This window comes from Bufo gargarizans, chromosome 5, assembly GCF_014858855.1.
Source record: "Bufo gargarizans isolate SCDJY-AF-19 chromosome 5, ASM1485885v1, whole genome shotgun sequence".
Classification (NCBI taxonomy): Eukaryota; Metazoa; Chordata; class Amphibia; order Anura; family Bufonidae; genus Bufo; species Bufo gargarizans.
The window spans coordinates 405,280,101-405,302,599 of record NC_058084.1 but is presented as its reverse complement, the minus strand read 5'-3'; the positions used below and the strand labels follow the sequence as shown (position 1 = coordinate 405,302,599).

Genomic DNA, 22,499 nt, shown 5'->3' with positions numbered 1-22,499 from the left:
CTGTTTAAAACTTGAAACATATAAAGATGTAATATATCCATGTGCATTAGCCCTAAATCCAACTTCTAATACAACAGCGCATTGTCTAACCAACTTTGTCGGTGGGTGAGATAGCAGTCCATCCTGGAATCGCCAGTCACTGCTTAGATCTAGGACTTCTTACCTGCACCATAACTCAATCCTTCCCTTTTATATGAGGAAGGATCGTGCTCAGTATGTCAGAGCTTACCAACACTTATAAAATGTGGAATTTTGAAGGCTATTTTCACACTTCCAGACAAGAGTTCCAGCCTCTTTAACTACAATGGGATTCGGTAGAGATCTGGCCGCCACCCGCAAATATGCCAGTATTCGGCGGGACAGATACCAGCCGCAGATATGAAAGAAGCCTTAAAGGATAACTGTCATAATTTTTTTTATTTGCTAGTTTATTACAGCTAGGCATGTTACTGTATACCTGAGTTAGTCTGTCAATGATTGTCAAAAGATCTGTAATTACCTAATAATAACAGCTTTCATTAATGTCTCCTGTCCCTTTCCACTGCTCCCTTAAAAGACCGTTGCTATGGCTCATCTGTCTCCGGCTAGGAAGATGGAGGGGCGGTCCTTCATACTGCATGCCTGCATTAGGCTTCAGAGGGAGGAGGCGTGTCTCTCAGTAATCGAATCTGATTGGCTGGCAGGAAGCTGCTGGCTACAGCAAGTTTGTATGTGACCTGAGGGAATGCAGTTTTGGCCTCAGAGAACTGGCAGAGGAGCCATCTTGAGAAGATCCTCATAATGTAGGATTCAAAACAGCTGTAACTAAGGGAAAAACTCAAGGAAAACAGTGGTAAGTGAAGAAACTAAATATTGCTTTATGCATAATGCTGCTGCAGCAGTAACATGCTAAAATTGATTTTTTTTATTGAAAATATGACAGTTATCCTTTAAACAGGTACAAAAAAATGCATAATTTCATTTCCATTTTACAATATTACACAGTATAAAGGGGTTTTCCGGGATTTTAATATTGATGACCTGTCCTCGGGATAGGTCATCAATATCAGATCGGCAGGGTGCTGGTTGAAGAGAAGACTGCGATCCGTGCGAGTGCAACATTCTCTTCATTGTTTGCTTGCTGGCCGTCAACATCGAAGTGGTGAGCAGGTGCAATTACAAGAAGCGGCCCATTCACTTCTATGGGACATAGTAACATAGTTTATGAGGCTGAAAAAACAGACATCTGTCCATCCAGTTCAGCCGTAGGAAGGAGCCGTCCCATAGAAGTGAATGGGACGGCTTAGATGTAATTACACCTGCTCACCGCTGCAATGTCGACGGCGAGCAGATTAACAATGAAGGGAAGGATGCGCTCGCACGGAGCATGGCCTTCTCTTCAACCAGCTGATTGGCGTGATTGCCGGATGTGGCACCCCTGCCAATCTGATATTAATGACCTATCCTGAGGATAGGTCATCAATAATAAAATCCAGGAAAACCTCTTTAAGGGTCCATTCACACGTCTGTTGTTTCTTTCCTGATCTGTTCCGTTTTTTGCAGAACAGATCTGGACCAGTTGCGTACCCATTCATTTTTAATGGGTCCTGAAAAAAAATCGGACAGCACAATGTCCGATTTTTTTTCAGGACCCATTGAAAATGAATGGGTACGCAACTGGTCCAGATCTGTTCCGCAAAAAATGGAACAGATCAGGAAAGAAACAACGGACGTGTGAATGGACCCTAAGGCCTCTTTCACACTACAGTTTTTTGCGTTCCGTATACGGTCCGTTTTTTGCGTTCCGTATACGGTCCGTATACGGAACCATTCATTTCAATGGTTCCGCAAAAAAACGGAATGTGTTCCGTATGCATTCCGTTTCCGTATTTCCGTTTTTCCGTTCCGTTGAAAAGATAGAACATGTCCTATATTTGGCTGCAAATCACAGTCCGTGGCTCCATTCAAGTCAATGGGTCCGCAAAAAAAACGGAACACATACGGAAATGCATCCGTATGTCTTCCGTTTCCGTTCCGTTTTTTGCGGAACCATCTATTGAAAATGTTATGCCCAGCCCAATTTTTTATATGAAATTACTGTATACTGTATTTGCCATACGGAAAAACGGAACGGAACAACGGAACGGAAACTGAACCACAACGGAAGCAAAAAAGGGAACAACGGATCCGTGAAAAACGGAACGCAAAACACTGAATTCAACATACTGTAGTGTGAAAGAGGCCTAAGGCTAATTTTTCATGTGAAATACACTCCGTGTGTCAGAGGTATTTCAAACGATACTTCTGTGAAAGGACCTTACAGTACTAGGGCTCATTCAGACAGCCGTATGCTGTCCGCAAAAATGCGGATCCGTTTTTTTGGCGGAAAGTTTAGAATGTCTGCAAAAAACGGATTACATTCCATTTTTTATTTTTTTTGCTGACCCATAGACTTCAATTGGACCATGTCCTGATTTTCACTGACAAGTATAGGACATGCTTCATTTGTTTTGCTGAGCCATGGAATGGAAGAAAAGGGCCCCATAGAAGTGAATCTAATCCGCAAAAAAACAGATTCACATTTTTGTGGACACCATACGGCCGTCTGAATGAGCCCTTATAATTACTTATAACTGCCCGACCTCGGCTGTACTGAATTGTACTCACATAAGGGTCCATTGACACGTCCGTAAGTGTTTTGCGGATCCGCAAAACACGTACTCTGGCAATGTGTGTTCCGCAATATGCGGACCGCACATCGCCGGCACTATAATAGAAAATGCCTAATCTTGTCCGCAATTGCGGACAAGAATAGGACATGTTCTATTTTTTGGCGGAAACGGAAGCACTGATGCAGAAGTGTGGATCCGGAAATGCGGATGTGGACAGCACATTCTGGCCCCATTGAAAATAAATGGGTCTGCACCTGTTCCGCAAAATTACGGAACGGATGCGGACCCATTTTGCGGACGTGTGAATGGACCCTAATGCTGTCAGTACAGTTCAGTACAGCCGAGGGTGGGCAGGGACACACGGCAGTATAAATCATTATCATGCCGTGAGGTCGCTTCACAGGAGCAGCATTGAGCCCAGGAAATACCTCTGACACGGAGCGTTTCACTGCATCCACTTCTGGGAAATTGGCCTTACTCAAAATAAAAGGTAATTTTCTTTACAAATTCTTTATCCTCCTATTTCTATATTAATTTTGAGCTGTTTTATTTTTTTTCCATTCATATACAGAGCTACTTTCAGTGGTTGTTCAAGACCCTGCTGGTCTGTAACTGTGACAGCGAATTAAAACATAATAAGTACAAGTCAAAGATAAGTAATGCAAACTAATTACAAAGTTAAACAACTTTTTATGCCGATTTTCAGGGCTGAATATTGCAGTGTAATGTAACAAGTTAAAGAGGCTTCTCCGCCATTGGAAGTGATGGCAGTTCACTAGAATACTCCATCATTCCCTGATCAGTGTGGGTCCAACGCCTGGGACCTTGATTTTTAGAATGAAGGGGCTGCAATCAGGGGCAGATTGACCAAAGAAATTTTCTGGTGGGCCGATGCCCAAGGGGCCACCCAAGCCCCCATCTCTGTCGGTGACCGGGTACATAATGAGCTCTCAGCGGTAATTAACGCTGTGAGAATCAGGTACTCATGTACCCATCCAGTGACTGCACATGCCCACCTGAATTCAACAGCTGCGGCCCGCATCTCACATCCTAAGCCCCCCTTTGGAGGCTATATATTGTGCTGCACTGTGGTATATGGTTTTGCTGGGATGGTATTTAGCGCTATGGTATTGCTGACCCCGCCTACTTGTGTTGCCCCACTTTTGTCAATTTGGACCCATCTACAACATGGGGCCACTTTTTTTTTTTTTTTTTTTTTTTTTTCCTGGGCAACTTTCAGTTCCCAGTCCGCCCCTGGCTGCAATGCAAGTTTTCCCTTTTGCACAGCGGCACTAATCACTTTTACATGAATGGGGCTATTTTTCACGTCTTGGATTGGCATAGCCATAGGATTTGCCATAAAAGTGTGATAAATCTATCTGGAGACTGGACCCCCGAGGATCAGAGCAAAAGTACTTAAAGGAAATTTTTTTTTTTTTACAATGCTACCTGACTAATTTAAAAACATTGGAGAACTGAGAGGGGGGGCTGCTGTTCAGAAATAAAAGCCTTGATCCCTTCATTCTGGAATCAGCAGCGGTTACTGAGGTTGGACCCCACAGATCATAATGTTATGGGATATCCTGACTATATGCTCTTAAGGCCTCCTGCACACAAACGTGTGCGCCCTGTTGCCGTATTGCGGACCCGCAATACACGGGTGCCGTTCCGTGGGCATTCTGCATCACGGATGCAGACCCATTCACTTCAATGGGTTCGCAAATCCAGAGATGCGGAATGGTGCGGGACAGAAGCACGGAACGGAACCCTACAGGGGCACTACGGAGAGCTTCTGTGGGGTTTCATCCCGTACTTCCATTCCGCAAAAAGATAGAACATGTCCTATCTTTTTGCGAAACGGCCGGATCGCGGACCCATTAAAGTGAATGGGTCCGCGATCTGCTGCGGCTGCCCCACGGACGGTGTTCGTGCATTGCGGCCCGCAATTTTCTGGCCGCAGCACGACCACAGGGCACACGCGTTTGTGTGCAGGAGGCCTAAAGGGGTTGTCCAGTTTTTTGAGGAAACCGACCAACACAGGGAATATGCCTATAATAAAGAAGTGATCATTACTTACCTGTCAGATCCTGCGCTGCTGCTTCTTTTCTCCCGGCTTGGATCTGGCTGCAGAGGTGACATCACGTCGACAACACTTGACTGCTGCAGCCAGTCACTGGCCTCTCTAGTGCACTGCTGAGGTAAGTAGATCCGGCCAGGAGACGTGGAGTTGCACCGCGGGATCTGCCAGATAAGCAGTGAACACTTCTTTATTGTAGCCAGACCTCCTGTGTTTTCCGGCTTCCGACAACCCATTTAAATCTATAATGTCACTACCCCTTTAAAGGGGTTCACCAAGCTTTTAAACAGTTTTTGGTTCCTCCCTCTGTGGGAAGTTGTAGAGGGAAGCATACTTACCTCTTCCCTGCTGTTCAGTGACAGCTTCTTTAGTCCCTGCATATAAACTTCCGCCAAGGACAGGGGACATGTCACCACTGCAGCCAGTCATCGCCTGCAGCAGCACACAGGACTCCCTTCCATGCTGTAAGTTTATAAGCAGGGGCTGGAGCAAGACAAACATAAGGACCAGAACCTGGGAGCAGGTAAGTATGCTTTCCTCCACAGGTAGGGCAGGGTGGAAGGGGGAGTCAAAATATGTTAAAAAGCTGGAGAACCCCTTTAAGGCATTTACTAAATTTCTAAATAGAGCCAAGCTAGTGGGTGCATTATCCCGAAGTACCCACTTATAACTGGCTGCGAGGGCTCAGTGAACTTCAGGGGCAGATTAGGAAATGAACATGCTCCCACTAGTGGACCTCTACTGGGGTATCTAGTAGATACTATCATTGTATGCACTCAGGCCTTAGTAAAAGAGGCCCTTTAAACATTGTAACAGATGTATTAGTCACCAGCCCAAGATCAATTATTCACTCTATAAAAGTAAGGTGCAAGCAAATACTAAACGAAATACGAAAGTTTGTGTGAAGGATCACATTGCAGTTTGATGGATTTCCAAACATTGACTTTAATGTGTTACGTATAAACCCAGTTTCCTGGCAGCCTCTGAAATGCGAGGATTTTTTTTCTGAGGGAAAGGATAGTAGACCAGTCTCTCAGTAGGAGAAGTGGGCTTAGAGGTCAGGAAGGGGTACTGACTCCACGATGCAGGAATCGGGTTCTTGAGGGAAGATTTCCTGCGGAAACCACTGATGGACTGGTGATCTCCATGCAGTTCTTTCATCAACATGGTCTTGGCAATGGGTGCAGAGATATTTACTGGCTGCACTTCTGAGCCCAGCAGCCTCTCAAACAATACAGCCTTGTTAATGTCTCCGTCATGCTCTGGGGGGGTGGCTTCAGGAGCCGGTTGACCATTCAGCTGTACCATGCGATGAATGTTCAGATGTGCGTGCCAAGTGCCATCTCTCTTCGTCAGATAGTTCTTGTCTGACAATTCCAGAGTCACCTCTTTAACTGGGGTCTGCTCCTTAAAGGCCTTTAGTTTCCTAACCCTCTCATTGACTTGGACAGTGTTCACATCCGGTTCTCTTAAAATCAGTTCATTGTCACCTGCAAAAGGAGAAGACGTAGGGTTTTAATAAATTCAATATTTTTCTTAATTTTTTAATTTAATTTTTAAAGGTTACTGTACATAATAAGTGATAAAGAAACAACAATCATTCCCTCTGAAAATCACCCGTAATGTCACTGGTCGCCACTCGAGTCTCCTTAGGGCAATTCGTGCTGACCGTGTCAGGCTTTGTGGGGTAACAACCTATTGACTACGGTTGTTGTAACACCTAGTTGTCAATTTAACCCTTAGAATACCAGAGGTTTTTTTATTTTTTCATTTTTCTTCCCTATTTTCCTTGAGCCATAACTTTTTTATATTTCCAGTCACATAGCTGTATGAGGGCTTATTTTTTGCGGGACAAGTTTTATTTTCTAATGTCACCAATAACTATGGCATACAATGTAGTGGGAAGCGGCAAAAAAAATCCAAATGGGGTGGAATTGGAAAAAAACGCAATACCTCCACCGTTTTTTTTTTATTATTATTATTCATCTAAGGGTATTCATTCGTTACATCATCATAACATAGAGTGAATACAAAATCCAGTACACGTATACATCCTGATTATTTTTTCCATTTTTGTCCCTTACCATTGTCTCAGATGGTGGGGCGGGGGGTCTCTGTATGACACATCTAATGCATAAGTTGCTTTGTGCATTATCCGCAATTGAGTTTCTCTCCATTGTTGATTCTGTATTACCCGTCTAACCCGTCAATCCATACCCTCCCTCATTTTTCTGGTTAGATTTTTATCATTTAGCTTCCTTTCCCAGCTGGCAAAGGCTTCTTTAACTAGCCCTATTGTCTGTGTGCTATGTATCCTATGATATAAATCTGATAGGGAAATCATCAGATCATGGATTCGTTTGTCCCCAGAATTGCTTCAAACCGTGTCACCCATCTGCCTCGCCCAGATTGTCCGATTGTTATTTGCAGTAGGCTTTTATCTGCTGAAAAGGGAGATAATGTGAAGTGGTCAGCTGGAATTTGATTCGGAAAGCATCCCAGGAGATTAGATCTCGTCCCATGGTATCCTGTAAAATATCCCGTAGCCTATTTTTGCCTTTTTCTTTCTATATTTTGTACATTTTAATATCTCTTCCCTGGGAGAACGCTAGTAGCGACCATAATGGTATCATGGTTGAAAGGTAAATTGGGAGTCTATATATCTTCCTTATAGCTTTCCAGGCCATAATTGTGTCTCTGAGAAGCAGAGCTGGAATTTGAGCTGGAATATATCTGAGTCTCGTTTGCAATAATGCTGATAGGTCCCAAGGATTTGCTAGTTCTCGTTCTATCTGGCCAGCGGAATAGTGCGAGGTCTCCCAAACCCAATCTTTTACATGCCGAACCAGAGCTGCCAGATTATAGTGCCGTATATTAGGTAATTGGAGACCCCCTTCCCACCTTAAGTTCATTTTTTTTATACGATATTCGGGGCCTTTTCTTCCTCCACAAAAATTAGGTAAATGCTGACTGTATTTTCATGATATCTCCATGTTTCAGTAGTAGTGAAATTGTTTGTATCGGGTATAGTAGCCTCGAGAAACTTATCATTTTTATAAGTTGTGCCCTCCCACTTAAAGATAAAGGCAAATCCTTCCATCTTTCAAGCTCCCTCTCAATTTTCTGGAGTAATGGGGAGTAGTTGAGAGAATAAAGTGAGGCTGAGGTACAGTAAGCGCCGCCCAGCTCATCAATATTCACTTCGCTGGGCGGCGCTTACTGTCCCTGACTTCACAAGATCCGGCGCATGCGCAGGGCACTGTTCAGCGCAGCGCTTCAGAGCGGGGACCGCAGAAGCCGCCCAGCAAACTGAATATTCATGAGCTGGGCGGCGCTTCAAAGCGGCAGTTGGGAGAGGCTGGCTGGGCGCAAGAGAGGTGAAATGCCGCCCCTTGGGCAGATTGAAGACCGTTGGAGCAGGTTATAAAACTTAAGTTTACTGTATGTATAATGTGGACAGGGGGGATACTTAGATGATTGTAATACCCATTATAAGACCTGTACTGCCATATATATACCTCAATATGCTTATTGACCCTGTCAGTGTCCCTTTAAATATACAGTATCTGCTATAATACAGTGTCTTCCTTATTCTAACATGGCACATATATAGTTAAACATTGTAGCTAACCACAGAAAACAAACAAGGTATTGTGGCAAAAGCTGATGCCTTCCTCCTATATATCTCACGTGACTCGCTAGAGACGGAGTCCTTCATCAGCCCCACACGACCCTTGGGTCTGGGATAAAGGGTCTTCGGACATATCCCTGTTGCTTGATGATCTTGGAGATCATATTTTAACAGTATAGGCGTTTTTAGTCGCAATGATACCCATGATGTTTATATTTATTATTTATTAATTTATTTTTTAATTTTAAGGAAAAGGGGGTGATTTAAACATTTTTTTTATTTTTTTGTGATGATTTTGAAGCTCATATATGAGCCTATAAATAATGTTTTTAAATTTTAGATTTTGTTCTATCAGGGATTTTTTTAATTAGATTTACACTAGAAATTGCACATTTCTTATCCTGGCTATCTGGTGGCCAAAATAAGAATTGCAGCATGAACACAAAGCCTCGTCAGCGAGGCTTACAATGTTCAGCGCAACTAATGATGCCCACATTGGCTGCACAGGGCATTGGTAGGAAGCGCGAGCTACTGGCTTTTTGCGTATTTAGATTCTGTGATCTCACTTGATCACGGCATCTAAAGCCTTTAATTACCGCGACCGGCATTATTGCCTGTCACGGAAATTTGCCGCAGGTCTATGCTGTTTGAAACAGAAGAGATCTGCCGCCATGGTGCCCGCTGCACGTGCAAGCGGGCACCATGTTTACACACATCTCTCCAGCGCCGTACATGTACGGCACTGGTAGCGAATGGGTTAATCATACATTTCCAGGAGAAATAAAAGAGGAAATAAAGGTATCTACTAAAACACTTATTCCAGGAGAGCTGGTATGTCCTCCTTAAGGGTCATAAACTAACACAAGTATTTACAGTATAGAATCCCACAGGAAAAACATGTCTGTTTTAGTAACTACTTACATTCCCCATGTAATAACTATTCTGGAGCACCTACCTTTTCATATGACTTTAGGCTGTGAAAAAGTCTATTATTTCTACTATAAATTATTCTGGGGGTTAAGAGTTGCGGATTAGGGATGAACGAATTTGTGAACGAATGTGTTCGGGTTCGGCTTTCGAGTTCGGTCCTGGACAGGACTCCTGCATAGAGATGGCCTAACGGTTCGCCCGGAGGTCGTTTCACGGCAAACTTTGCTCGTTTGCGATTCGCCAAACAGGTGATGTCCACCGGCGCCATATTCTTTTGCATTGTGCCAAACTTTGACCCATGACACATCCTTTAGGTGGGACAGGACAGCCAATTGAGACGTTTCAACAGATTTTCACACCCCCTACCCTATAAATAAACCCGATCTGGCCGCCATTTTACATTCAGTCTTTTGCAAATGTAGGGAGAGGTTGCTGTGTGGAGCAGGGACAGACTGTTAGAGACACCAAACACTAGCTAATAGGGCCACAAAAGTCCTTTTAAGGACTGGTATAGGCGTGCTATCGATAGGTGTGACATACTGAGGGGTGTGAAATACTTATAATATACTTTCTAACATAGAAAGTATATTATAATGCATTTGTATTGTGCAGCAGTTGTGTGCGGTTCTACTGAGATACCGCAGCTATACAGAGGGACAAACGCTATTAGAACAACTAATTGCAACTGTTGTGATAGACCAGTTGCCCCCCCAAAAAAACTGATTGAGGTAGGGGTGTGAAATACCTATAATATAATTTATATATAGTGCATGTGCAGTATTTGTGTGTGTGTGGTTTTGATGAGATACTGCAGCTATACAGAGGGACAAACGCTACTGGAACAACTAATTTCAACTGGTGTAAAATTGTTATCCAACCGTCTAATATACCTCCAGCCACATAATCACTTGATGTTTTCTGTATGGTGAATGCCTAATGTTTAGGGCCTGTACTCCACTGGCCTGCAGTAAAATTGATATCCAATGACCATCTAATATACCTCCAGCTACATAATCACTTGTTCTTTTCTGTCAGTTGAATGCATAATTTTTGGGGCCTGTACTCCACTGGCCTGCAGTAAAATTGTTATCCACTGACTGTCTAATATACCTCCGGCCACATAATCACTTGATCTTTTATGTACGGTGAATGCATAATTTTTGGGGCCTGTAATCTAACTGGCCAACAGTAAAATTGTTATATGGTGAACGCCTAATGTACCTCCGGCCACATTATCAATTGTTCTTTTCTGTACGGTGAATGAATAAATTTTGGGGCCTGTAGTCCACTGGCCAGCAGTAAAATTATAACCATTGATCGTCTAATATACTTCTAGCCACATAATCACTTGATCTTTTCTGTACGGTGAATGCCTAATTGTTGGGGCATCGGAGGAATTCAACACTTGTGACGACCACATGTTATCGAATGCGACTTATAATCATTTGGGGTTTATTCAAGAGGGGGGATTTCGTTAGCTATGTTTTTAATCAAATTTTATATTTGTAGTTCTTTTTAACATCTGTATTTGACATGTATTTGTACTGGCCTGCAGTAAAATTGTTATCCAATGACCGTCTAATGTACCTCCAGCCACATAATCACTTGTTCTTTTCTGTACATTGAATGAATAATTTTTGGGCCTGTACTCCACTGGCCTGAAGTAAAATTGATATCCAATGACCGTCTAATATACCTCCAGCCACATAATCACTTGATGTTTTCTATCCGGTGAATGCCTAATGTTTGGGGCCTGAAATAAAAATTTTCTAGGCTCCAGCATGCCACATATTTGAGAGTTTCCCTTTAAGATGCATAAAAATGGCACCTGATTAAAATATTTTTTGGAGGAATTTTTTGCCATTGATCTGGTATGTCACTGTCCATGTTGTGGGACGATTTGTGCACTTCTAGTAAGTATTTAGTGGCTGCAACTATGACCTAAAGGTTTTTCAGGTCCGCCTGCCATTAAAGTGAATGGGGCCCGCAGCAAACTTGCGGTTCGCGAACATTTGATCGCGTTCGTGAGCCATCCCGGCGATGTTCGTCCATCACTACTCCTGACTGCATAGCGGAAACCGGCCAGATCCATTATGCTGCCTATAGACTTCTATTATTATGGAATGCAAAACGGAATGCCTCTTAAAGGCTTCCGTGGTGCATTCCGTCATAGAATTCCTTTATAGTCCATGGTAATGGAATCCATAACAGAATTGCTGCCGAACCCGAACTTGAAAACATCAACTTCACTCATCCCTATTGGGAATGTGTCCCTGCATAGTCCTATCCAATCAGTGCTGCCAGTATCAGACTAGGAAGGGACACATCCCCAACTGGTAACAGCCAGGTGGATATTTATTGCAGACTGATTGCAATTAAATTATAAACTTCTAGAAGGAATAAAAGAAGAATGCCAAGTCATATAGTCATACAAATAGATGCTCCAGAGTTATTTTTACATGGAAAATGTAAGTAGTTACTAAAATGGACATTTCAGGATAGGATATGGGTCGTCTTTAACCTAAGCTATCTCCAGTGCTCCTTTTCCTTTCTTCGGGTTTTCCCTTGTAGGATGAGGGTTAATTCACCACTATTTACAGAGCCTCCTTGGCACATACAGACCTTCAGTATGTGAAGAAACCTGTACACGTGGCAATGAGTTCTGCGTTTTGGAGTGAATCCAGTGTCTAGATTAAACAGATCTAATCTGCCTCATGTCTGTAGGTGTTGTACAGTACATATGCACTGCCGTACATAATGATCAAGGAAGGGAACAGAACACTTATCACATGCTAATGCAAACCTAGATATATGCTTCTCCATTGCATAACCAGGAGAATTCATTTTAGTAGATATCAAGCTGTTTTTTATATTATGGGCGTCGGATAAAGTACATTTGTCAAAGTCTTGGAAAGGTAAAAGAGGTTGTTATACACAGTTCAGCCAGAACAGGTAATGCAGGTTTCTCTTGCACACCAAGTGCTAGTGATTAAACTGATATTAAATCATCCCTAATGTAATAAAAAGTCACCAGAGACAAGTTTATTAATGCGGGTGCACCCTTTGAGCAGTGTGTGAGTTTCTCTGCTACTGAAGGCGATGTGCCAGCCTCAGTTACAAGGAAGCCAGCAATAAATGAAATTAAAAATGATATCTCTTATATCAAGATGACTATAATAGCTTTTTGTTATACAAAAACAATCTTAAAAACATGCAAAAAAGAGACTATTTGTTCCCCTTATGTTTATATTTTCCCAGGTTAAAAAAAGAACGAAAAATACTAAAATAAGACTGGCATAAAAATAAAGTCCTATGTACCACCGTAAAAAATGCACACATTATTTAAAGCGTACTTAACAAACGTGAGTAGTTTTTCCTCTGTTTAGTTCGCAGTTCTCCCAGAGCTGGTAGGTGGAGACTAGCTACCATCCACTGCACACAGAAAGTAGAGGAGAATCTGCTTCTCTAACCTTCTCTTAGTCACTCAGAAAAAGCCCCAGGATCATGGAGGACATTACTGAGAGGTTGTGAACAAAGCAGGGAGTTTATAGCTCAGCCCATGTAGCTGCAGCAGTCTGCTTGTCAGTGTGTGTTCCTGATCACTCCTCCTCGTCCTCTCTCAATAGACTTGTATTAACATGTGACATATGATTCTTCTGTGAAGCTGATCCTGTCTTGGACTGGTTTAGGGCATTTTTCAAAGTGAAAAGCAATTAGTAGGGCCTATCCTCAATATCTGATCAGTGGAGGGGGGCAAATCCCACACCGCTTACCTAAGGCATGCCTGAAGAAGGGGAATGCCCCCGAAATGTCGTGGTGGCACAGTCTTATGCCTTTTGAATAATAATGAAATAAAGATGTTACTATAATACAGCAAGCTCTTTCGTTGCTTTGGCTGTGTGGGAAGTATACCAAAGAATTTACGCTACTGCCTATACCATAGTACAACCTACTTAACCATCTATGAGATGGAAACAATGCGTGACTGCAATAATAACACAGAAAAAACACACAAAGAGGACACACATTACATACAATAGCTTTATTAGACAATAATTAATTACAAACAAATAATACAGCTCACCTGCTGTACCAGAGAGAAACAGTTCTGTTTCTCTCTGGTACAGCAGGTGAGCTGCTTGTCGCAGAGCTTACTTGCATTGCTGCTATATTTTATTAACTAATGTATTATTTGTTTGTAATCAATTATTGTCTAATAAAGCTATTATATGCAATGTGTGTCTGCGTTTAAAATCTGGCGCCTGCACTGTACCTGTTGTCAGTCGGTGCATGCGCACTGAGAGGAGGACGCTCGCTCGCCACTCCTTCCTCAGTGCGCCTGCGCCGGGTGTAGATGTGACGTCAGGTACGGCGCAGGCGCCAGATTTTGAATGCAGACAGGTCCAGCCAGAAGACGAGCGTGTTCGCTGGCCCTGTCAATCAAAATGAGGAGGGGGCGTCTTTATGAAAGGAGGATGCGGCTGCTACCAGCAAGAAGCCGCCCTACTTGCTGGTAGAGAGGTAATTTACATATTATAAAAGTCAGTTTTTTTAAGAAACTGCTGAAGGAAAATGAGTAAGAACATTATATATTGATATATCGCAGTATAAGGAATTTAAGTAGCCCAAAAAAAAAAAAAATTACTTTAGTGGGATGACAGAAGCCCTTTAAAGACATTGATTGAGCATTGTGCCCCCCCCCAACCCCAGTATTAAAGACATTGGTGGCGCAGTGCGCCCCCCCAATTCCAGTATTAAAGATATTGGTGGCGCAGCGCCCCCCCTAACCCCAGTATTAAAGACATTGGTGTCGCAGTGCGGCCCCCAACCCCAGTATTAAAAACATTGGTGGCACAGTGTGCCCCCCACCCCAGTATTAAAAACATTGATGGCGCAGTGTGCCCCCCCACCCAAGCCCCCCAGTATTAATCATTGGTGGCAGTGGCCACAGGGTCCCCTCCCCTCCTCCTCATTGGTGGCAGTGGCAGCTTCTGATCGGAGCCCCAGCAGTGTAATCCTGGGGCTCCAATCTGTTACCATGGCAGCCAGGACGCTACTGAAGCCGTGGCTGCCATAGTCAGCTCCCTGCTGCTGTGTGCACTATGCACAGAGCAGCAGGGAGAGTGTAAAGTCCTATTCACCTTGATAGAGCTCTATCAGGGTGAATAGGACAAGGGTTCTAGCCTCTAAGGGGGCTAAAGGTTAGTAAAAAAAATGTAAAAAAAAACACAAACATCAAAATATTAAGTATAAATGAAAAAGAAAGACTTACAAAAAAAAAGGTAAACGTTAACAATAAACATGTTCATTTTCAGCAGATTTGTGTAGGAATTTTTTGTTTTTTCAAAAATGAAAATGCACAGAATATCGGTATAAATTATCGGCTATCGGCCTGAAAGTTCCGAGATTATCGGTATCGGCTCTAAAAAGAAAAACGGTCGATCCCTAGTAGAAAAGTGGATAGATAGCACCCGACTGTTTAGGGAGGGTGATGAGGGACTGATGGTCCCCCATCCCCTTCCCCAGGTTTTATTATGAGGATAGGGCCCCCACCCCTTAATGTTGGCTCGCTTTGGCTGTGAAGGGGTTAAAGGGGTGGTAACTGGGAGTTGGGAGACAGAGGGTTAAATAAAATTGTGGAGGGGCTATGGAGCAGGAAGGGGAGGGGGCAATAGGAAGTGATATATACTCCCCCCTGCTCCTGGCCCTTCCTCTTTACGGTGAAGGCAAGCTGGTCCCGCCCTCCCTCCCTTATTGTTACGCTTTTGTGAATGTAATTGGATAGTCATGTTGTTTTCTTTCTGTTCGAGGTTCCTGGTTATAAATTGGAGTTCGGAAGTCACAGCTGGCGGCAATTTAGAGCAAAGGTGGTGACAGATTTGGCGCACGTGCCCTCTGGGGTCCAGGGGTTGGCACACCGCACCGAAGGAATGGTTGGGGGAGGAGTTTATTTGCCGATTGTAATGCTTAGCTGTGGCCGATCATCACCCAGTAAAACAAGTTAAAGTTAAGAAATGGTGTCCGTGTCATTTGTTATGGGAAGAGTGAATAAAGGGCCCGGTGGTAGATCTCTCATCCTAACCCTTCTTCCTGAATACCAACAGGCCTGAGAAGAAGAGATCCTGCAAAAGAGTCCCCATGTCAGTCCACATCACGTCAATCCTTTGTGCATTTCACAAATTACAATACATAAAATCTGCATGGCTCCATGACAGTATCTGTGTTGTATTTATGCGCCATGTGGACGTACCCTAGAAGACAGATACACAGTGTATGTTTCTGGTTGTGGTTATTGATAGAAGATTATGTAAGACACACCCCAAGATACGGTGCCATGTATAACACGGATGGCTTGAGACAGAATAAACAGAGATGCCTGATATGGAGAAAGCAGCTCAGTTATACTGGACGCTGTGCCAAAACAAACCTCTAGACTCCTGAAAGCTGACCGCTCCTCCATTATAGTGCCCTAATCGAAATAATCGAGCCTTATATAGAAGGCAAACACTAAAGGCAGCACTAGATGGAGGATCACAGAGCAGTAGACACAATGCAAACATCACAGCAGATAAAAGCCCCATTACACCATTAATGGTTTCTCAAGACCTTGACACATTTACTTGACAAACCCATTTAACTAGGGACTGTCGCCTCTGCTGACATTTCTGTTTTAGTAACTATGTGCATTCACCCTGCACTAGCAATTTTGGAGCAGTATGTTGTGCTGTTCCTCTATTACTCCTGCTTAGGAATAAACATACTACAGTTTTTTACCAGTCGGGAGGTGAGCCTGCACAGCATGCCAATGACAGTTTTGATTGGACTGTGTAAGACTGTACAGGGACACACCGTCAACTGGTAACAGCCAGATACCAGAGGAATGGTACACCATAGAGTCACAAGAAACGATGCTCCAGAAATGTCTTTCCATGTGGAATACATTTATTTACTACGACCTGTTAGGAGAGGTGACGGCTCCTCTTCCTTGTAGTCTTTAAAGGGTGTATACTACAAGTAGTGTGGAGTGAATCGAAGTCAAACCAATTGACTTCGATCTGAATTTCCGGAAAAATTGGATTCGCCACAAAGTTGAATTTAAGAAATTTTCCCTGAAATGGCGGGGAAAAAAAACATACTCTCCTCATGTGCAAAGAGGCCGTCATGGCCATCTTGATTGAAGATACCACGCAAAATCTCATGAGCCGTGACATATGACATCACCGTGCCGGCCAGTGTGATGACGTCATCACATCACCACGCCAGATTTCTCACAGTGTCTTCAATTAAGATGGCCGTGGTGGCCTCTACACGATGAAATGGATGAGGTGAGTTTTTTTTTTTTCACTGGATAAACCTCTGAAAGCCCTCAATGTTAGGCTACATGCACACAACCGTATGTATTCTGTGGTCTGCAAAATGTGGATCCGCAAAAAATATGGACGACGTCCGTGTGACATCCGTGTTGCCTCCGTTTAATTTATTTTTGCGGATCCATTGTAACAATGCTTAACCTGGTCCACAAAACGGACAAGAATAGGACATGCTATATATTTTTTGCTGTGCTATGGGACAGACATACAGATGTAGGCAGCACATGGTGTTCTGTCTGCATTTTTTGCGGACCCATTGAAATGAATGGGTCCACATCCTATCCGCAAAAAAAAAAAAAAAACTGACACGGAAACAAAATATGTTCGTGTGCATGAGGCCTTAACCTCAGATGCCGCGATCGATGATGAGTGCGGCATCTGATGGGTTCAATGACAACAAATACATTTTCTTTGTGACAAAGTAATTAGTTACGAAGCAAATTTCTTTGTGAAGTTTGGCAAAGCAGCCAAATCAAATTTTTGATAACTTCACTCAATACTAGCTACTAGCTATATTCATCCAAGCTTTTCATATATAAGCCAACTGTATCCAGACATTGGGCCAGAGTGTTTGCCCGGTATACATCAGCATACCGTTTATTACCGGTACTGAAAAGTGTACATAACAACGCTATTCAATACAATCGGATCACACAAAAAAAGTACCACATAATAAATGTTTTTAGCAATGAAGCTGTCATACTGTTCCATATGTGTTCGCCATATGTTCATTATATACACTGTAAATACATTGTCAGCAGAACGATCTCCTTAAAGGGGTTATCCGAGCCTGGAAATGGCCTCCATACGCCCGGGCCCCTCTGACACTGATTCTACTTACCTGGCTCCCCACTCCGCACGGCCGCAGCTGCTTCTCCCTGTGCACGGATGATAACATCCGGTGTTGCGGGGAACAGCCAATGGCAGACAATGACGGGGATGAGCCTCCCTAGAAAGGATTTGTCTCATCAAGCAGAGTTCTGCACCTGTGAAGAGGTGTCCATGAAGCCGAGGATGCTCACCATACCACTTGACTGACATGACAACTATGCGCCTGCGCCAGTGCTCCAGGTGGCGGCGCAAGGAACAGGACAATGCAGTGTTCTAAGAACAGATGCTCCAGAATTGCTATTACATGGGGAATACACGTTACTAAAACAGACAGGTCAGGTTACAGGTCTACTTTAAGGAGGTACTACGTAGGATTAGAAATTATTTCAGGATTATAATTGGATGAAGGATCCTCAAGGGTCGGTTGCTGCAATATGGTCAAGCTGGGCACATATTCTTGGAACTATATTATTACTTCCCTAGTTGATGTTTTTACATCTAACAAACATTATGGTCATGCTAAAGATTACATTTATTTTATATATAGTTTATTAGTATTTAAATCTTATGTTAAAGGGGCTACGCCATGATTAATGCAAAATATAAAAATCTGACATCATGTGACAATCCATTTCTATCAAAGCTAGAACCAGCCCTGTACCTTACATGGATCCAGAGATCTCCCCATTCATTGCTTCAGGAGACGTGCCCTTTGTCAGGGGGGTGTGTTATTTCTGCTGAAGCTCTCTCCCTATCACAGCTCAGAGGGTGTGTCCTTTCTGCTGCAACTATCTCCCTATCACAGCTCAGGGGGTGTGTCCTTTCTGCCGAAGCTATCTCCCTATCACAGCTCAGGGTGTGTGTCCTTTCTGCCGAAGCTATCTCCCTATCACAGCTCAGGGGGTGTGTCCTTTCTGCCGAAGTTATCTCCCTATCTCAGCTCAGGGGGTGTGTCGATTCTGTTGAAGCTCTCTCCCTGTAACTACAAAAGTACAAGTAAACACAATGCAACAGCACTCTGCTCTGCAAACACATATTATATAAACTAATTCTATATTCACTATACAAAATAAGTATGAGGTACTTATATATACCGTATATTGATCAAAATGATTGTATTTTCAGCCATGGTGACATGCACCTGCGCATTTGCTTCATTTTACAGGTTGTGCTGACTGCCTTTTTTTGCTTTTGTTTTTGCAGTATGCCGCTGTTTTTATTTAGTGCAGTACGTAGCTGTAGTCTGCTCTCACTGAATTACACTCGTTTAGGTTAAGAAAATATATGGATTGTGAAAATGGTCTCAATTGGTCTTTCTAAGATTTCAAGTGTTAGTTTAAAGTGGGGAGTCCTAATGACATATACCTTCATTAGTGGTAATCGAACTCTTATCTTACTCTTCTTCAGGATGTGGTGAGGGGAATATACAGGATTACAGGGATGACGAGATTGAACCCATATTGTTCTGCTGTTCTGTTGAATCCTTTTAGGTATAGAGAATATTATAGAACAGGGATGGCCAACCTGTGGCCCTTCAGCTGTTGCAAAACTACAACTCCCACCATGCCCTGCTGTAGGCTGATAGCTGTAGGCTGTCCGGGCATGCTGGGAGTTGTAGTTTTGCAACAGCTGGAGGGCCACAGATTGGGCATCTCTGTTAGGGCGCATGCACACTGCCGTTGCTTGGCCGTGGCTGTATTGCGGCCCGCATACAGCAGGTCCGCAATACATGGGAACTGGCCGTGTGCACCCCGCCTCACGGATGCAGACACATTCACTTGAATGGGTCCGCAATCCGGGAGATGCTGTGCGTAACAGAACGGAGGCACGGATCGAAAGCACGTGGTCGTGTGCATGAGCCCTTATACAAAGTCCTCAGCTCAGGACCCCTTTAAAAGCATAGCTCTTGCTCTGGCCGACCTGGCCTGTCCATGCATTACATTTAAATAGCAGTAAAATGAAATATAATACTAATTTTCCCTGTAGCAGCTGCAACTTTGCCTGTTAATAACATTCCGGACACTGGACCGGATTGCCTGGCCGGCTTTACCCTGAAACGGGGTTGTCTTAACAAGACAACACTTTTAACTCTTTCTGTTATTATGATGCACAAAAATATTATTATTATTCAGTTATTGAGATGCACAAAATAATTAATTTACAAATTTAGCTTTGCTACATCTGCACCTTGTCCTAGACCCTCTGGGTCTAAATATTGTAAATGCCAGATATCAGCACTAGTACCATCAAGGTCTACGTAGGGGATAAGTTGTGGAAGGAATTGTACAAACTCCAGGCACATACGTGCACATAAAGTATGGAATAAGGGCGTCACATTAACTTCATGCTTTATGTGATAGCTGGAGGTCAGCTAGGTAACATAAATAGGATTTAGGATCTGTCCTAATAGTAGATCAAGTTCACAGATTCCGACTCTTTCTGTCAGTCCTTTTTATTCCTGTTTGCCTCTTCCAATTCACCCGGCTCCAAGCATAGATTCCCATTTACTTGCAGGGGGTAACAATTTCTAGCCCCACGTACCTGATTTGAAAACAATGATGTGGGTCTGTAACTTTTGCTTCTGTTTCATGCCGTTGTACTGCTCCTGCAGATGATGGATATCCATTTTGCTCAGCTTCCTGGTTCCGTCAGCAGGATCCTTGTCAGTATGAGTCACTGATAATATCTCGCTCATATATTTATACACCTTTACCATTTGTTCCCACAGGGAGAACTGCTCCAAGCAGCCGCAGCACCCAGCCATCTTCTCTGCCGTCCTTCAGCAAAGTGAAGTTCGCCTCCAGCCAACAATTAGGTCTGCAAACTAAAAACGACAGTAGCTGTCTTCTCATGGAACACGAGGTGTTTTCTGCTGGTGGAAGATCATCTGCTGCACGTATTTCAGGTTGTCCTAAATGTCTTGGTTCAAAGTAAATGATAAGTACTGCACACAGAGATTATTGACTTAAGGTCGGACAGAAATCAAAGCCAAGGGAAAGTAATGGGATATACGGTAGCCAGTGGAGAAAGCACACAGTGTATACAGGAGCATTAAGATAAACCATGACTTCACAAAACAGCAAACACATTACTGCATAACATTTGACAATATATGCTGAATGGTATTTTTAATTTTTTTGGGCGATGCTTGCCACTGCATTCAGTTGTATCTGTCAGAGGTATACATTGAGATGTCCTCCAATCCAGAACTGTATGACGGCACTATAAAACACAGAGTGGGGGTTCACGCACACAAACTTTTTTGACGTATCTGTTTTTTTGAGGCCATAGGCAGAACCATTTATTTCAATGAGGCCGCAAAAAAAACCCAAAAAAAGAATGACTCTGTGTGCATTCCATTTCCGTATGTCCTATTCTTGTCCGTTTTGCAGACAAGGATAAACATTGTTACAATGGATCCGCAAAAAAAAAACCTGATGCAATACGGCTGTGACACGCACGTCATCTGTATTTTTTGCGGATCTGTGTTTTGTGGACCGCAAAATACATATGGTCGTGTGCATGAGCCCTGAACGTAGCCATACTTGTCATTGTCAGAGTCTGTTCTGGGCTGCTGACTCCACACTTTTGAATTCTCTATTCGATAGCAGATAGGCTCCTACAGCGCCCATTGTGAACTAAGGGTGTACAGTACAAATCTGCTGACCGTGCCCTTTAACTGAGTGCTATTTAGGTTCTGCAGCTATCTCTTCTGTACATCTAGCGGGGACATGGAGTACACCGTCAGCAGATTTGTCCCTATGACACTGGCTGACCTGTTACATGTGCACTTGGCAGCTGAAGACATCTGTGTTGGTCCCATGTAATATGCATTGCTGAGAAATATGATGTTTTAGCATATGCAAATGGCCTCTAGGAGCAATGGGGGCGTTGTCGTTACACCTAGAGGCTCTATTCTCTCTGCAGCTGCCGCGCCCTCTACACTTTCATTGACAGGGCCAGGCAGTAAAAACGTCATCACACCTGGCCCTGTCAATCAGCCAGTCAGACAGTTTCATAGGTACAAATCTGCTGACAGACGCCCTTTCAAAAGCCAACATAGTTTCTACTTAAATAAGTTTGATGACCTATCCTCCAACTCCGGGCCCCCCTTCCAATTAGCTGTTTGAAGAGGCCACATTCTGAGCACCACAGCCTCTTCCTAGGCCAGTGACGTCCCATTCATCGGTCACATGGCCTACCGTATGTGTAGCTTAGTTCCATTCAAGTAAATGGGTCTGGACTGCAATATCAAGCACAGCTGCTATAGCAAAGAACAATGGAGAATTCAGCTTCCATAAAACTTGAAGGTTTATTTAGCAAAAAGGATAAAACCCATCTAGCAAAGTCAATCAGCGTCTACGCGTTTTGGATCACTCAGTTTGGATCCTTACTCATGAAGAGTTGGGCGCTGTGCTTGGTGAGGCTGCAGCACTCTTCTGATCAGTGGGGTGATATAAGTTGGATCCCCACCAGTCAAATATTGATGACCTACCTTGAGGATAGGCCATCAATACTGTCCTCCCAGAAAATCCCTTTAATGCTGCAGTTCAGTTACCAAGCAATACCACCATTCACTGCTAAATGGTGGTGGGTGTTTTTAGTTTCCTCCTTGCCTTCATGGTTTCACGAACCCTCTAGGAAATAGGGACCTTAGCAGTTGTCCATCCTGCCACCCTATATAGCCAGACCTGCTGGACAGACTGAAAAAATCCCACGGCACATCCAAGGCGTAAAAATAAATATAAAGGCTTTATTCACCAGACACGCAACGTTTCGATCCGCTTCCTGGGATCTTTCTCAAGCAGTGAGATTACTGTATACAAGTGTATTACTGTAGTGCAGCGGCGGCATGAAGCGCACGGCGTCATAGCAACCAATGACGCAGTGCGCTCCTGCTGTCAGCAGGATGCCAGGCCGGGATACCACGGACTGCTCATGTCCGTGTTCCACGCCCGTGTGCATTCGACCTCATTCACACGTCAGTGTTTTGGTCAGTCATTTCCATC

The 22,499-nt window shown here is 43.5% G+C and overlaps 1 protein-coding gene across 1 annotated transcript; it reads right to left on the bottom strand.

Annotated features, from left to right (window-relative positions):
- Positions 1–5,631: 5,631 nt before the first annotated feature.
- Positions 5,632–20,549, bottom strand: C5H9orf152 (chromosome 5 C9orf152 homolog). Its single transcript, XM_044293788.1, has 2 exons — positions 20,032–20,549; positions 5,632–6,218 (listed from the first exon to the last, which is right to left on the bottom strand). Exons 1-2 carry the CDS (start codon positions 20,252–20,254, stop codon positions 5,674–5,676), a joined length of 768 nt encoding a protein of 255 aa, XP_044149723.1. The 5' UTR covers positions 20,255–20,549; the 3' UTR covers positions 5,632–5,673.
- Positions 20,550–22,499: the final 1,950 nt, after the last annotated feature.